This window comes from Heloderma suspectum, chromosome 2 (genome assembly GCF_057233095.1).
Source record: "Heloderma suspectum isolate Gila_16-S chromosome 2, 16-S_ref, whole genome shotgun sequence".
In the NCBI taxonomy this organism is placed as follows: domain Eukaryota; kingdom Metazoa; phylum Chordata; class Lepidosauria; order Squamata; family Helodermatidae; genus Heloderma; species Heloderma suspectum.
Window position 1 is genome coordinate 14,585,134 of NC_139459.1, and position 16,575 is coordinate 14,601,708.

At 47.1% G+C, this 16,575-nt stretch overlaps 1 protein-coding gene across 2 annotated transcripts in view; it reads right to left on the reverse strand.

Moving 5' to 3' along the window:
* The window catches only part of ST8SIA5 (ST8 alpha-N-acetyl-neuraminide alpha-2,8-sialyltransferase 5), a 66,904-nt gene that overhangs the window by 18,466 nt on the left and 31,863 nt on the right, over positions 1 to 16,575 (reverse strand). For both annotated transcript variants that reach the window (XM_084832870.1, XM_084832869.1), the window contains 3 exons: positions 9,225 to 9,317; positions 6,745 to 6,831; positions 4,642 to 4,786 (listed from right to left, as the gene is read on the reverse strand). In XM_084832870.1, coding sequence (XP_084688996.1) covers positions 4,642 to 4,786; positions 6,745 to 6,831; positions 9,225 to 9,317 — 325 coding nt within the window. The remainder of the gene's footprint in view (positions 1 to 4,641; positions 4,787 to 6,744; positions 6,832 to 9,224; positions 9,318 to 16,575) is intronic.

Here is a 16,575-nt window from a genome sequence, read left to right on the forward strand (position 1 = left end):
AAGGTCATTACATTTACATTCCAATTCCAAAGAACAGCAATGCCAAAGAGTGTTCAAACTACTGTACAATTGCGCTCATTTCACATGCCAGCAAGGTGATGCTCAAAATCCTACAAGCTAGGCTTCAGCAGTATGGGAACCGAGAACAACTGGAAGTACAAGCGGGGTTTCGAAGAGGCAGAGGAACTAGAGATCAAATTGCCAACATTCGCTGGATCATGGAGAAAGCAAGAGAATTCCAGAAAAATGTCTATTTCTGCTTCATTGTCTACGCTAAAGCCTTTGATTGTGTGGATCACAACAAACTCTGGCAAATTCTTAAAGTGATGGGAGTACCAGACCACCTTACCTGTCTCCTGAGAAACCTGCACAAAGGTCAAGAAGCAACAGTAAGAACCGGACATGGAACAACCGATTGGTTCAAAATTGGGAAAGGAGTACAAGGCTGCATATTGTCGCCCTGCTTATTTAACTTATATGCAGAGTACATCATGAGAAATGCCGGGTTGGATGAATCACAGCTCAGAATTAAGATTGCTGGGAGAATTATCAACAACCTCAGATACGCAGACGATCCCACCCTAATGGCAGAAAGCGAAGAGGATCTAAAGAGCCTCTTGTTGAGGGTGAAAGAGGAGAGTGCAAAAGCTGGTTTGAAACTCAACATTAAAGAAACTAAGCACATGGCATCTGGCCCCATCACTTCCTGGCATATAGAAGGGGAAGAAATGGAAGCAGTGACAGATTTTATTTTCTTGGGCTCAAAGATCACCGCAGATGGTGACTGTAGCCATGAAATTAAAAGACGCTTGCTCCTTGGGAAGAAAGCTATGGCAAACCTAGACAGCATAGTAAGAAGCAGAGACATCACCTTGCCAACAAAGGTCCGCATAATCAAAGCTATGGTTTTCCCAGTAGTAACGTATGGCTGTGAGAGCTGGACTATAAGGAAGGCTGAGGGCCGAAGAATTGATGCTTTTGAACTGTGGTGCTGGAGAAGACTCTTACGAGTCCGCTGGACTGCAAGGAGGTCAAATCAGTCAATCCTAAAGGAAATCAACCCTGAGTGCTCATTGGAAGGACAGATACTGAAGCTGAAGCTCAAATATTTTGGTCACCTAATGCAGAGACAGAACTCCCTGGAAAAGACCCTGATGCTGGGAAAGATTGAAGGCAAAAGGAGAAAGGTACGGCAGACGATGAGATGGCTAGATAGCATCACCGATGCAATGAATATGAACTTGAGCACACTCCAGGAGAGAGCGGAGGACAGGAAGGCCTGGCGTGCTATGGTCCATGGGGTCACGAAGAGTCGGACACGACTTAACGACTGAACAACAACCCCCATTTGTGCTAAAAAAAAAAGAAAAAAGGGCGAGGCGGCTAACAATAAAATCTAGATTAAAAACAAATTCTTATTTAAAATATAACATAAAAACAAATAATCCTCCCCTCTGAATGACCTTCCCTGCACAATACATCAGGCACCGACAATCATGTGCTTTCGATGATTATTAAAAATTTAGGGTGCAATCCTATGCATGTTTAGACAGAAAAAAGGTCCTACAACTCCCAGCATTCCCCTGCCAGCATGGCTAGCTGGGGAATGCTGGGAGATGTAGGACCTTTTTCTGTCTAAACATGCATCAGATGGCACCCTTACTTGTTTACCTGGCTTTTCCTAACCATTAACTTGTCCAAATGTTGCTGTGCTTTTATAAGGATGTCTTGTTTAATAATTTGTTGTAAACTGCTTTAGGATTTTTAAGCAATATATAAATATTCTAAAATAAAAAAAAAATCATTTATTAAAAACACAATTAAAAGTACAAGAATAAAAGAAATAAACAGCACCAACCAATCAAAAAACCCTGCAACAACAGACTAGCTTACACACTAAAGTCCTGCTTGAATAAAAATGCCTTTGCCTGCCAGGAAGACAACAAAGAGGGGGCCAACCTAGCCTCCTCAGCAGAGAGTTCCACAGCCTGGGAGACAAGAAGACCCTCTCTTGCATCCCCACCACACATGTCTACGATGGAGGCCTTAGCAATAGAAGTGTCAAGATTGATTATGCGCGTATGGAGACAGTTAGCAGTTCAGACTCAGAATGTGAACAGCCAGGATGGGGAGAGGCGTCTTCCCGAGCGAGTTCAGATACAGATAGGCGTGCTTCTCAGGATGCTAGCACCCAGATGGCTGGGCCTGAAGCCCCCCCCCCCCCCCCGGGAGAATCCAGGAGGAGGAGAGGGAGGAGGAGAGCGCAGGGCATGACCTGAGGGATGCTAGACTGCGGCAGAGTGAAGCGGGAAAAGTTAGAAGTGGAGCTCGGACGTTCGACCCAGTTGGCGATGCATGAGGGTCGACGTAGGGCAGCATCACTGAAAGGGAGGGGCACCCCTCCCTACGTTATTCTAGCCAGCAAGTTCTTGTTTCAAACTGCTGGCAATGTCATAGCTCCCATTTGGATTCCCTGTAGCCATTTGTAAACATATGAAGCAGCTGTATTCCTTTGTAGCCTGAGAGTCTTCGAGGATTTGCATCTATAGTGCATTTGACTGGTAGAGAATTAAAGGCATGAGACTGAAGCCTCTCTTCTTGTGTGTGTGCATCAGGAAGGAGGGGGCCAGGGGAACGTGACAAGAAGGGCCTCCCCTGAAAATCTTAAAACCCGGGCAAGCTCATATGGGAGACGGACAACTTTCAGGTAGCCTGGTCTCAAGCTGTATAGGGCTTTATAGGTCATAGCCAGCACTCTGAACTGCTGTCGCAACAAGAGAGTCACATACTCCCTGTAACTGGCCCTGGCCAACAGTGTTCCTGAAGCATTCTGGACCTAACAGTTGCCAAAGGCAGTCTCGTTGTCCACTGCATAAACCATGTCGGCAAGTGTTGAAGGCCACAAATGTGGCCACTTTGCCACATGCCCAGCTGCAGAGAAAGACCACAAGGAGGTTTATAGCAACTGCCCTGAAGTCACAATGTTTCTAGAGTTTGGGAGTGAGAGAGGGGCTTGCTTTGTGTGATGGGAAAGGAGTCCTTCGGGTGATGAGCAAACGGGGAGATGTAAGGGGGATCTGGGTTGCTCTGCTGTCTTCTCCTCTGGCTTTGAGAGGCCTGGCCTACAGCTGGGCAAAGAACATTAATTTTCCAGTTTGGGAAATGGTTGTGATTGAGCATTTATGTAATGTTAGGATTTTGTTACAAATGCTCTAACTCACTCAGAGCCTTTGGGAAAGGTCATGCCAAAATTCTAAAGAAGAAGAAGAATTTTTTTTATTTTTTTCTGTTCCCCCCCATTTGTTCTGGTCTTTTTCCAGGCCATCACACCTCTAGCTGAATGTGGCCAGTATCTCTCTGCCTTTCCATAATCTAGATAAAGATGCTGTTCAGCCTTAAAGCCTGTTGTTGTAGGGAGGATATATATATCCTGCTTCAACATGGGCTCCCACCCAGAAATAGCAATGCGGCAGCCACATCCACTGGGCCTGCTGCAAGGGTTAATGAGGTGCGAACACGAAGCCCTTTGAAACTCTAACACACTATATAAATGCTAAGTATTACTGTTCATAATTATTTTTTGCATAGTGCATTATCGGGCATTGCCCCATTTAGTTAACCGTATTGTAGCAGCCATATCGGGGGTCAGACTAAGTAGCCTCATGCAGTCTCATGCTTCATGTTCTTGCTGAGCTCTTTCTCCCTTGAATATATTGTTGTAAGCTGACGAGACACAGGAATTCCTTATCTTGTCAAAGGTCATACAATTGTATATCTTGTTCTCTGCTGTTCTCTTCTGTTCTCTGCTTATCACGGCTACCCTATAACCCAGTTCTTGTATTATAAACAATGGTGCTAGGAGAAGAAATGTTGAGGACTGCAACCCCACATGGGAGGGAGAAGCGGAGCCGTTTCCTATGTGTCACAATATCTATAAAAACAATGTGCTAATGTAAATCGGGGCTTCTGGCTCTTTGGAAATGATTCCAGCCTTAAGCCCGAGCATTAAATATAGAATCTCTTTTTCCTTCACTCCGTGGTCTCTCTGACTCTGGGTTCTGCAACAGTATACCAGAAGCAATTCTTCTAGAGAGGGTCAGGAAGCTGATCAGTCATTTTCCTCACGAATATGACATTTCTGTGATGTAACATGCTAAATATAAATTGCACTGCCTATCAGCTGCTACACAGGAACGTGATGGCAAAGAGACAGGTCAAGGGTCTAACCAGGCCGCTTACGCAGGAACTCATTCCAGTGCAGAAGACAGTGGTCTGAAAGGAAATGGCCACCCAGCACACACGTTTGGATTAATATACTGGGACAGGGGTGGCCCAAGACATTTCGCCACCTGAGGCAAAAGACAAGAAGGAGCCCCTCCCATTCCATGTACAAAAGCCGACTGGGCTGGCAGATGATTCTGTCTTAACACCAATGATGAGACAGCATCCTCCACTGGACCTGAAGGCAGCAGGCCAAGTTAGGGGGCACAGAGCAGATCCCATGGCTCACAGGTCTCTCCTCCAACACCTTGCTGCCATCTTCCAGCATCTGCCGCCTAAGGCGACGGCTTCCCTCTGCCTAACAGTAGGGCCGGCCCTGTATTGGGGCTGATTTTAAGTCAACGGTAGCATGTGCCACACCTTTGGAAACATCCTGAATATTTCTTGATTGATGTGGAAGATGCCGCTTGTATCCACTTCGTATTTCAGTTTGGTGCCCAGAGGCGTGTTCTTTTGGGTGGTGAAGAGGAAAGCTGGGGCATTGCAACACCTCGACAAAGTAGACCTAGGAAGGATCAAGAAGGTTACGTGGAACCGCTGCAGCCCAGGGAAAGCGTAAAACCCAGTCCAGGCACCCACCGCGTGCAGCTGCTGTACACAGAGTCCCTCTGTCCTAGCCATATGTTCCGCTCTGTCAGCTCTAACAATACTGAGCACCTGTTTGGGGCAAGGCATCTGAAGGGAGGAGCGGGGGGGAGAGGCTTGGCATGCCTCCCTCTCCCTTCAGCAGACAAAGAGTGCCGGCACAGAGACCACAGCTCAGTGGCAGAAGAGATGCTTTCTATGCACGAAGTCCCAGGTTCGATCCCCAGCATTTCCAGGTAGGGCCGGAGAAGAGCCTGGAAAGTTGCTCACAGTCAATGCAGACCAGCCTTCCCCCACCCGATGCTCTCCCAGTGTGCTGGACCACAATTTTCCATCCCCAGCCAGCGTGCCCAAGTCCACTCCTGCTTACCCCAAGCTTTCTCAGTTTCACCCGCCTGAGGTCATTTTTGTTGTTGCTATTGTTAAACAGTTGGGAGTCAGAAACCCTGCGTGCAAATCTACTGCAAATCACTTGGAGATCTACCAGTAGGTCCTGATCTACTATCTGCCCAGCCCTGGTCTACATCCCGGGTCATCTCAAGTTCAGCCACAGCCTTTTTACTTACAGGCCTGGTGCTCACTGAGATGGTAAGCCTGAGTCTCCGCTCAGTCTGCAGCTTGTGTCACATAACAGAATGCTTCTCCGTGCAGCAAAATAAATAAATACAATTTTTTTAAAGCCTTGCAGATAGAAAGCTAGCACATCAAGGACACAGTTCAGCTAGAACCCTTCTTCCTGACATGGTAGTTTGCAATATCCATGAATATTTTTATTAGATGGAGGACTATTTAATCATGTGAGCCCACACCTACAGTCTGAAGAAGTCCAGTCCAGACACAGGTTTACGTCCTTGGTGAGTGCCAAACTACACGTTACAAGGAAGATCTGGGACTAGATTTTCTGGTGTGTGTGTTTTCTGGTGTGCAGCCGTAAGGGGACAGGCACAAACCTATTCACAGTAGCAGCACTGGGGGGCAGGGTGTTTAACCCTCCACCAACTCATGTTTTCCCAGACTAAGTCACCTCCTCAGGCTGTTGTTTGCCCCATGGGGGAAACACAGATACTTACAAAGCAAAGAGCAGCGGGGGGTGGGGGTGTTAAACCTGGGGCCTGATCCAGCCAGGCCCCACATTAAACAGATTCAGAGGTACCAATATGACTCAAGTCCCCTTGCGTGAAAGAACGATATGGATGCAGACAATAAAAGCAAAAGAAAGCTTACACACGCCCCTTAACTGGATGCAACAGGTGTTCTCACGTGGGAAGGGGAGGCCGCCACCTGCTCAGGAAAACAGCCCCTGGGACGATGCCTGTTGCATCCAGGGAACCAATGCAACACCAATTTTGGGGATCGTGGTCTACCAATTGAGGGGGATGTGTACGCTTGTCTTTGCTTTCATTATCTGCATCCATATTATTCTTTCACATAATTGGACCTGAGTCATATTGGTACCTTCAAATCTGGTTAGTGTGGGTCCTGGCTGGATCAGGGTCCAGGTTTAAGACACTATGTGTGTGATTTAGTTCAGGAAAGGGGAAGGCAAGGGTTAAACAGCCCCTCCCCTGTGCTACTACTGTGAGCAAATGGACAGCCCCCTCCAGTTTGATGGTTTGTTTGTTTGTTTATTATTTACATTTACGGCCTACCCTTCACCCTATGGTCCCAGGACAGGGTATATATGTATCAATAAAACAACATACAATAAAATAACTGAAAACCATAAAATAAAAGGCTCAGAGAAATTAACAAGGGCACCCGCACCAAAAGAGTATGAGACCCAATTGTGGATCTTGCAATGTGTCAAAATGTACTTTGGCCTTGAGAATGTGGACACTGTGTTTGCCAAAGTCTCGTTCTCCCCAAGCCCCATCTTACTTGAAGACGTTGGCTTCAGTGACATTCATCTGCCATTTGCACATCTGGAGATTCTTCCATCTGTCAAACAATTCCGTCTGCTTCACCCTAAAAACAGGGAGGGGGGAGAGGAAAAATTAAATAACCCTAAAAACAAAAAATTAAAAGCACAATTAAAAACAACAACAACAGAAATAAACAGCAGCCAATCAGTTAACACCTCTGTCAGCATCAGGCTGGCTTACATGCCAAAGGCCTGCCTGACTAGAAACGTCTTTGCCGGCCGGCAGAAGGACAGCAGAGAGGGAGCCAACCTAGCTCTCCTTCGCCCATAACTTCACAGCTGGGCCTAGAGGTTACAAAGTCCATCTCCCCACTTAAAGACAGGGTCATTTGCCACTCTGCCACTGTGGCATGGTGAAGAACTGGCATGGTGAAAACTCTGCCTCTCTGGCCTGGTGAAGAATCCGAACACAGCATGAAGATAGACTGTTTGGTTCATAATATTGGTCACCTCAGTGTGGTTATCAAGCACCTCCTGTTGTACTTGATGGTAATCACACAATTGATAACCTGGTACTACTCAGAGAAACATTTACTTTTCCACATTCAAATACTGAACAGCTTTGATGTTCTCCTGTATAAATGCACAGCTGCTAGGTTTTAGAAAGTCTGTAGGAACAGTGAGCTCTTCACTTGATGGTGAAAAGAAGAGATGGCCAAATGATTCTCTTTGGGCAGGGCGTTCATGGTGTTGGTGCAACCACCGAGAAGACCCTGCTCTCATTGACCTAACCTCCTGAAAGGGTGAGGTCTGAACCATACCTTAGTGGACGGAGTTGCCATTCACTCCCACAAAGGAAAGGGAAGTGCTGGACTTGGGCCATTGTCAAAGTAAGACCAATAACCCACACTCCTGACATGTGGTGGCACTCACTAGTAGGGGTCCCACAGTGGGTTGTGCACACACACACATACACGCTCACTGGGGGGGGGGACTTGCAATATATAAGACCTCTCTTTGCACACACCTTACCCATCAAACTGATAGATATTCTGCTCGTCCATAAATAGTTATCATCCACTGAACCATCTTAAAGAAATTGGGGCGGGGGGGCTGGCCTATTTCTAAGCCATCTAACAGCCTGCCTTTAAATCTGCAACAATCTCTAATGCCTCAGAAGAAGGGGGGACATCCCAAATCCTATGGGGACATCATCTTTTTCTGATGGGCCACACCAGATTAGAAAATCACACCATATGTACCCTTTACACATTTATCACACCTTGTCTTGAACACAATGAGCTTCTTTTCTCCTTCGGCTCCTCCACAGAGAAGGGGTTTAATATTTAAAACAGGTGTGATTTATGATCTTCCATAAGTCACTCTTAAAGAACTAGGTCATTTTTGTACTTTGGACCAGTGGAGCATGACAATTTGGAAATCTCCCAGAGGGAGAGAATAACAAAAGGAGGAGGAAGAGAAATGGCTGGGGGTTTTTTTTAGAAAGGAAGTTAGAAAAACACAGCAATGGCGAATGAGGAGACACCCCGATAGAGGGGTTGGTGGGAGTGAGGCATGCTAATTCAGCACATTTGACATGGTAATCACAACATTTATTGCCACTTGCCCAGGCCTGGCTTCAAGTCTGAGGGGGCTCATGGCAAAGTGCCCTGTGGTGTCCCCCTCCTATGTTGGTGGGTCCTTCACTGAGGGCTTATCTGGCAGCGGTGCAGGCAGCCATTTTTGGATAAAGTCCTAAAGCAAGGGTGAGCAACATGCGGCCCATGGGCCGCATGTGGCCCCCAGGGAGTTTTCTGACACCCATCAGGTTCCCTACCTCTGTGGCGCAGCCCCCAGCACTGCCGCGTGACCGGATTCCCTGGTGATTCTGGTGGGAAACAAGGCACACGGAGCGCAGGTGCATTATTTCCCAGAAGAATCGTGTTCCTCCCCAGGCCACCAAAGAGCTGTTTGGCGGGCTGCAGGGAGTGTGATTCTGCTGGGAATCACTGGCAATCCAGTGGCACAGCTATTTCTAGTTGCAGTGGGGGTGTGGTGTGGCCCCAGAGGGTTACACAGGGGTCGAAAGCAGCCCCCTCAACTGTCCGAGGCTGCCCGCCCTTGCCTAAAACAATGCTACAGTGGCAGTGTGGAGAAACTAATATAGCCACCTGACACTGCTGCCGTCAGGTAGGTCTATGAAGGCATCAGTGCTGGTGGGTCCTGCTGGGATATGGAGGACACTGGCAGCTACCCAAGAGGGCCAGGTGGGGACACCGGCCTGCCCCTGCAATTCTCTCCCACAAATTCTCTCCTTTGCTCCTCCTGCCTTATCATTTACCAGCATACCCAGGATCAGGAAGCGATGTGCAGCTCCACCTGAGCGTCATGGCCAAGCCGGGATTTGAACCCAGATCTGTCTGGCAAAACTCCCACACAATGTCTGCTACCGTCACTCACAATTGCCTAGGACCAGGGGGCGAAAAGGATCACTTACATCGAGAGCACCTTCACCTCAATAATATCCCGCCTCAGTTCCAGGCATTTTGTGGAGTTATACTCAAATGGACCTTCATAAAATTCAAAGTACCTGGAGAAGAACAGGAAGAAGAAGAAACAAAAGAAAAACATAATTACTACCTATATACTTAGGAAATATACCATCCTTCCCCAGCCGGGTGCCCTCCAGATGGGTTGGGCTGCAATTTCCATCATCCCCAGCCAGCATGGCCATGCTGGCTGGGAATGATAGGAGTTGCAGTCCAACCCATCTGGAGGGCACCCGGCTGGGGAAGGCTGAAATAAGACACATACACATATCATTTGTATGATCTAGGTGGACACAACCACTGCCCAATTACCTGCTGTGCAACATGCAGAGGCTGGGAGAAATTTGCATGGGAGAATTGAGAAGGACAGCTATCCGGATTTCTTGCAATTCCCCCAAGTCAGTGCCACTCTGTGTAAATTGCGCTGCCTTGTATTCAAACTCCTAAATTATCCAGATGGCTCAGTTGGCCATTCCAATCACCAAGGGAGCCCTAAACAGCCAAGTACTTAAACGAAAGCAAGGGTGGGGAACCATGTTCCTATGTGAGGCCACTGATCCAAGGGCAAAGACAAGCAGGGAGTGGGAGCCAAAAGGCAAAGACAAGAAGGGAGTGGCAGCCAATGGTGGATGGAGGAAGAGCCAAAAGTGGGCAGGGTTTGCAGCATGGCATCGCTCTTTTTTTCCCTGTGCCTCCACATCTTTTCTTCATCCCTTCACACGTGCACCCACACCCTGTGGAAGAGGAAACAGTTCCCAGAAGGGTGGTCCAGACAGGAAAAGTGGGATTGCGGCATCCAGAGAGCCAGATGATGCTGTGGGCTGTAGTCCACACCTAAAGGCTACAATCCTGTACATATTTGCCTAGGAACTCAATGAGATTTACCTCTGAATCCACATCCCTAGGAACGGGTTGGGAGACTGCAAACCAGCTCATAAAGAGAAAGGAAATGCCTGGATGAAGCAATTCAAAGGTGCCTCTAGTCCAGACAATGACCAGCCAGATGCCGCTGTTGGCTCACAGGCAGGCCATGAGGGCGAGCGTCTTCCCTAGTCCCTGCCCTCCTCCTCGTACCCCCTGCCAGTACGTGGTACTCAGAGGCAGACCACCTCTAGACTGGAGGTTCCATTTCATGCTCATGGCCAATAGTTGTGGACAGATCATGGCCAATAGTTGAGTTTGTCAAATCCTTTAAAATTTTAAACTATTGGTCATGTAGTGATGGCCACCAATTTGGATGGCTTTAAAAGGGGATTGGACAAAGTCATAGAGGATAAGTCCATCAATGGCTACTAGCCCTGATGGCTCTATGCTATATACAGCTATATGCTACCTCCAGTATCAGAGGCAGTATGCCTGTGTACACCAGTTGCTGGGGAACATGGGTGTTGCACTCATGTCCTGCTTGTGGGTTTGCCATGGGCAGCTGGTTGGCCACTGTGTGAACAGAATGCTGGACTAGATGGACCCTTGGTCTGATCCAGCAGGGCTCTTCTTATGTTTTTATGACCATGCTTTGCAGCAGTGCATTATTTAATGATGTGTTTTGTGAAGATGTAGCTCCTTTCATAAGCCCTGAACCTATCACAAATCAATTCATGTCCCCTCAAAAATATTATGTTTCACACGCACGTGAGAACCACCATGCTGGATCACACCAAAGAGCCAGCTAGGCCTGCCAGATAGAACCACGGGAGGGGGAATAGCTCAGTAGCAGAGCACATGCTTTGCCAGAAGAAGGTTCTAGGTTCGATACCCAACATCTCCAGGTTGGGCCAGGAAGGAATCCGGCCTGAAACCCTGGACAGCTGCTAACAGTCAGTGTCAACAATACTGGGCTAGATGGACCCAGGGTCTGACCCCATATAAAGCGGCGTCTTATGTCCCTCAACCAAAGAATGTTAGCAGTCAAAGGGATCCAGTGTGGTGTAGTGGCAAGAGTGTTGGACTGGGAGCTGGGAGATCCGGGTTCTAGTCCCCACTCAGCCATGGAAGCTCACTGGGTGACTTTGGGCCAGTCACAGACTCTCAGCCCAACCTACCTCACAGGGTTGTTGTTGTGAGGATAAAACAGAGAGGAGGAGGATCATGTAAGCCGCCTTGGGTTCCTTGCAAGAGGAAAAAAGGCGGGGTATAAATGCAATAAATAAATAAATAAAAACTTGGAGGACATCTAGTCCAACCTCCAGCTCAGTGCACAGTCTTCCAGCTGCAACATCACTCACAGATGGCCATCCAGTCTCTGCATGAATACCTCCAAGGAAGGAGAGCTAACTACCTCCTAAAGCATTCTGTCCCGTTGCCAATCAGTTCAGTCCAGAAGCTTAGCCGAAATCTGCTTCCCTGCAATTTCCACCCATACGTTCTAGTCCTGCCCTGTGGAGAAACTGAGAACAAATCTCCTCCATCTTCTATGTGATGGAGGAGCCTTCACATCTTTGAAAACCGCTATCATGTTTCCCTTTAATCTTCACTTCTCCAGGCTAACCATACCCAGATCTTTCCATTGTTCCATGTAGACGTTGGTTTTCAGACCCCCTCGCCACACTGGTCACCCTCCTCTGGACACGCTCCAACTTGTCAATGTCATTCTTAAAATGTGGCACCCAGAACTGGACACAGTACTCCGGATGTGGCCTGACCAGATACTTCTGGGGCAGTTCGCAGGCAGTTCAGAAAGGTGCCCTGTTGAACATATGAAGACGCCTCATCTTGAGTCAGGCCGTTGACCCATGTGGCCCTGTATCATCTCATCCAGGGGCACTGAACCTCTTTCAGCATGAGGGCCACATTCCATTTCGGAGAACTCTCAGGAGCCACATAACAGTGGTGGGTGGGACCGAAGACACAAGGGGCAGGGCCAAAAAACAAGAAAAAAAGTACCAGGATATGGTAGCTTAAACCTCTTCCTGCCAGTAACAAAGCCTTAGGAGAGGCATTTCAACCTTTCAGAATGTGGAAACAAAACTGCACAGGAGCCAGGAAACCACCAAATGTTCGGGGGGGGGGAGTGGCCTTCCAGAGGGCTGCATTGGGACCCTCAGCAGGCCAGATTTGCTCCCTGGGCTTGAGATTCCTCATCCCTGGTCTTCTCTGATTAGCAGTACTTCTTCAAGGTCTCAGGAAGGGCGTCTTTCCCAGCCCTGCCATTTGAGATCCTGTATATAGAGATGTCAGGGCCTGAACCTGTGAGCTTGTGCTTACAGAGCCATGAGCATATCACCCCTGCATATCATGCTTGCCCCTCTGGTCTCTCTCAGTTCCATAACTCTTATGTCTTTCATTTTACATCATTTTTATCCCACAGTTCAATACAACGACTTCTGAGGAAGCTTGCAGATTGCAACAGAAATGTTATCACACACTGCAAGAAGAAGCCTATCCTTAACGTAATGCAAAGCTTTAAATGTTAAAGAAGCAAAAGAACCAACAGACATTAAAAACAGATAGCAGCTCAAGACAGTAAAACATATTAGATGGAAAGGGGAGATGCCGTAGCTCAGTGGTAGAGAACGGTGGGCTGCTGTAGGGATGTCAGAGAAATCTGCAACGGAACCAAATGTGTGCAGATTTCTATGAATTTGACCCTCAGATTCCACAGCAGACCGGCTTTACCCCTGTCGGGCAGATTCTGCGGACTTGTGGACCATTTTTCTCACCTCTGGGAATTTTGTGCAAATTTCGTCATAGAAAAATACCAAAAATTAATTTTAAAAAAAAACCTGGCTGAAATGTGCATTTCCCCCATAGGCTAAAGTGTGAAAATGCACATTTTGGGGAGATTTGCACATTTCTGCACATGTGAATTTGTGCAAATATGAATTTGTGCACATTTGGAAATGAAAAAAAACCCTCCAATTCCATTGATGGGCAGACAATGGAACAGAAGGTGCCTGACAACCCATGAAACACAGATAGAATGAACATTATGCCATCGTACATCCCTAAGCTGCTAGATAGGGAGGTGGGGGGGACCTCTTGCCAGAGGTCTGAACTGATCACTTGCAGAGGACTTTTCAAATTAGGCTGTGGGCTGCACACATCAGGGGTTGCCCACCCCTGGTCTATCAGATGAGCTGTGTCAGTCAGCAGCATAGCGGTTATATTTTGAATCCTGCCAATTCCCATGTTTATCTAACATTAGTTGAACCATTTATTTCTTCCTGGAAAAAGGCTCTCTCATCAAACATCCATTCTTTGAGCTTTTCCCCAACCCAGCTACTTATATTTGACAGCACACATTCAAAATATGTAATTAAGCCAAGGATTCAGAATACTGATCAACAGAAGAAGTTATCTCATTCGCAGCATGCCTGCCCCCCCGCCCCCCGGCTCATGGCTTGTATAGTCAGAACCTGAATGACTGTGCTCCTTCTGTGAGATCAGTATCTGTGCCCAAAATACAGGAGCCTCTTCTTTTTTGCCAAGGTCACTTTGAAATAAGTCTGCTCATGCAAAGAGTTTGCCCTTGTAATTCAGCTGAAAGTGAATCTCTTGAATCTCGGGGGGGGGGGAATCCTGCTCTCCAGGGTTTCCCAGATGGCCATATACCCTTTCCTTGGACCCAACCCCTTCCAAGCAAGCACCAATCATTGGGTAGTTTCTCAGCTTTTGTGCAGTTTACCCCTCATTCTAAAAAGTTAAAATGCCTCTCCTAAGGATTAGTTACTGGCAGCCAGAACTTTAAGCTATAATATGCTGGTATCTTTTGTATTTTAGCCCCACCCCCTTTGCCTTTGGTCCCACCCATCACTGGAATGCAGCCCCCAAGAGCTTCTCCAAGATTGAATTTGGCCCTTGGGCTGAAAGAGGCTCAATACCACCATATGCAATTTAATGCATATTAAATTGCAATGTAATTGACATATGTAATTTAATGTAAATAGTATAAAGTACAGCGGGCCACCTGCTGTCTCCTTTAATAACAATACTTCCTGGAAGGTCAGATGAATTGCACCTTGCTTTGTGTTTCGATGGGATCAGCACCAACATAACTTTGTCAGTAGCTAAATCCTTGAATGTTGTTATTAGTACTACCTTCATGGACCCCACAGTCTTCATCTCAGGATCTCCTCCAGGTGTCCCTGCCAAATGAGGCAAGGTAGGTGTCTATGAGACAAGGTCTACAAAGCCTTTTCAGTAGTGGCTCCTCATCTGTGGAATGCCCTGGCCAGAGAGACTCACCTGGAACCTGTGTTGTCATCTTTTCTGCAGCTAGTGAAATCTTCTTTCTATCCCCCCCCCCCCGAGCCTTTTAAGAACTGTTTTAGTACTTTTAGTTCTTCACACTGATTTATTTTGGTACTCGTTTTACTTTGGTTTTATGTGCTGCATTATTTCTATCCTTTGCTGTTGGTTTACTGATGTGCTGTTCTTATCACAGTTTATTGTTTGTATTTTATGTTTTTAATTTAAATATACACTGCCCAGAGAACTCCAGTTATTGGGTGGTCTAAAAGTGCCATCAATCAATACTAGACTTTCGATGCTTGATCACTGAAATTGCCCCTGATACTGTAAACTATATATTTTGGTTTGTCTTGTTCTTTGTTTGCTCTGTATTATGGCTGGTTGACTAATAAATCTTGGTTGACTGAATTTTGAATCAAGTGAAGTGGTCTTCAAGGCAGCCCCATGTACAACTAGGAATGTCAGAGAAATCTGTTTTGGGGATAGAGCTCAATGAATTTTCCTAGGTTTGGCCCCCCAGACTTCTTTCCAGTTCATGCTGTGGCACCTGACTTGCTCCACAACAAGTTGGGCCAGTTCATGGATTTTCCAGGCATCTTGCTTTTTTTTTTTTTTTTTTGCAGGTTCTGCAATTTGTACGAATTTCTGAGTAGTCTGCACAAATTTCCAAGCAATTTGTGTAAATTACAGCTGAATTTCCACAGATGCGGCTGTAATTTGCACAAATTGCTCAGAAATTTCCGCAAATTGTTCAGAAATTTGTGCAAATTGTGGAACCTGCGGGGGGAAAGCACAAAAAAACTTTCCAGAGTTCAGGGAACATCCTGCAGCTCGGTTCACAAATGCAAATTGTGTCAGAACTGCGTTGAGTCAAAAAAGAACCATATTTCCCAGCGATGGTCATCCCTATGTATCAACCATGAACGGCCAGGTCCAGGAGCCCTTGCAAGTCAGAGTACACAACACTGGGCAAAATGGACCATTGGTATGACAGCCCCTTGGTGGTGCCTCTTCCTTTTGAACTAAACACCAGGAGATGCAACCATGTTCCTTCTACACCAGGTTATACCCATGATAATGGGGGGAAACTAGGCAGCTGTGAAGACAGATCAATAAATCATCGAGGATGATGTCCATCATTCCTCAGCTGTGCTGTCTGCAGTTCCTAAATTAGAAAAATCCCAGCTCACATTTCAACAGCTCATCTGCCATATGGAATCCGGCAGGCAAGAGGGAAACTTGGCTCATGAAGAAACTCCAAAAGAGAGTGGTGGGGCGGTGCTGGCGGCCAATTTTAGGAGATGGATATAAATATTTCCCAAGGTGGCCTGCTTCTTCTTTGGCCATTTCCTGTTTAGAAAGTGGATTCCCACCCACCTGAAAGATGGGCACAGCCAGAAGGAAGAGCAACAGGGAAGGTGCAAGTCCATCCAGCATTTCACCAACAGCACAATCCTATGCGTGTTTAGACAGAAAAAGTCCTACAACTCCCAGCATACCCCAGCCAGCCATGCTGTAATAAAGAGGGCGCAATCTAGTAGCGAGAGCTTCAGTTATGGAGTGCCTGCCCTCCGATATAGCTGGCGAATTCATGTACAATCCGAAGGTAATGTTCACATTTGACTTATCACATCACAAACTGCAGCTAACCTTTTTGCCACACTGTAATTAAAATTTGATAAGGCCAGTAGGGGCCAAATAAAATTGGCCGAGGGCTAGCTTCAGCCTCTGGGCCATCCCGGCTCTAAATGGAGGTCTGAACCCATCCGGGTCCTGTGCTATTGAGGTCTTATGTTAACTCCATGGCAGCAGGAACTCCTCTTTAAAGTGACTGTTGCCATCGGAGCCTGCTTCCCATTTGCTTTGCTTTTGCAGCCTCTCCAGCCCTCTTCTTCCTCTGCAGCCGATGAGCACAGTCAGCTTGCGGATGTGCAGAAAAGGCTCTGCCCAAGCGCAGCCTGTCCCACGCCGCCACCCCCCCCCCGCCCCAGGAGACGCTCTGCACTTCTGCCCACTCGCTCTCCGCTGCTACTGCGGATTGTGCGTCTATTAACTCCCACTCTGACTGATGCGATTACATGCAACTGCAGCTGCAGGCTTTTAACACTG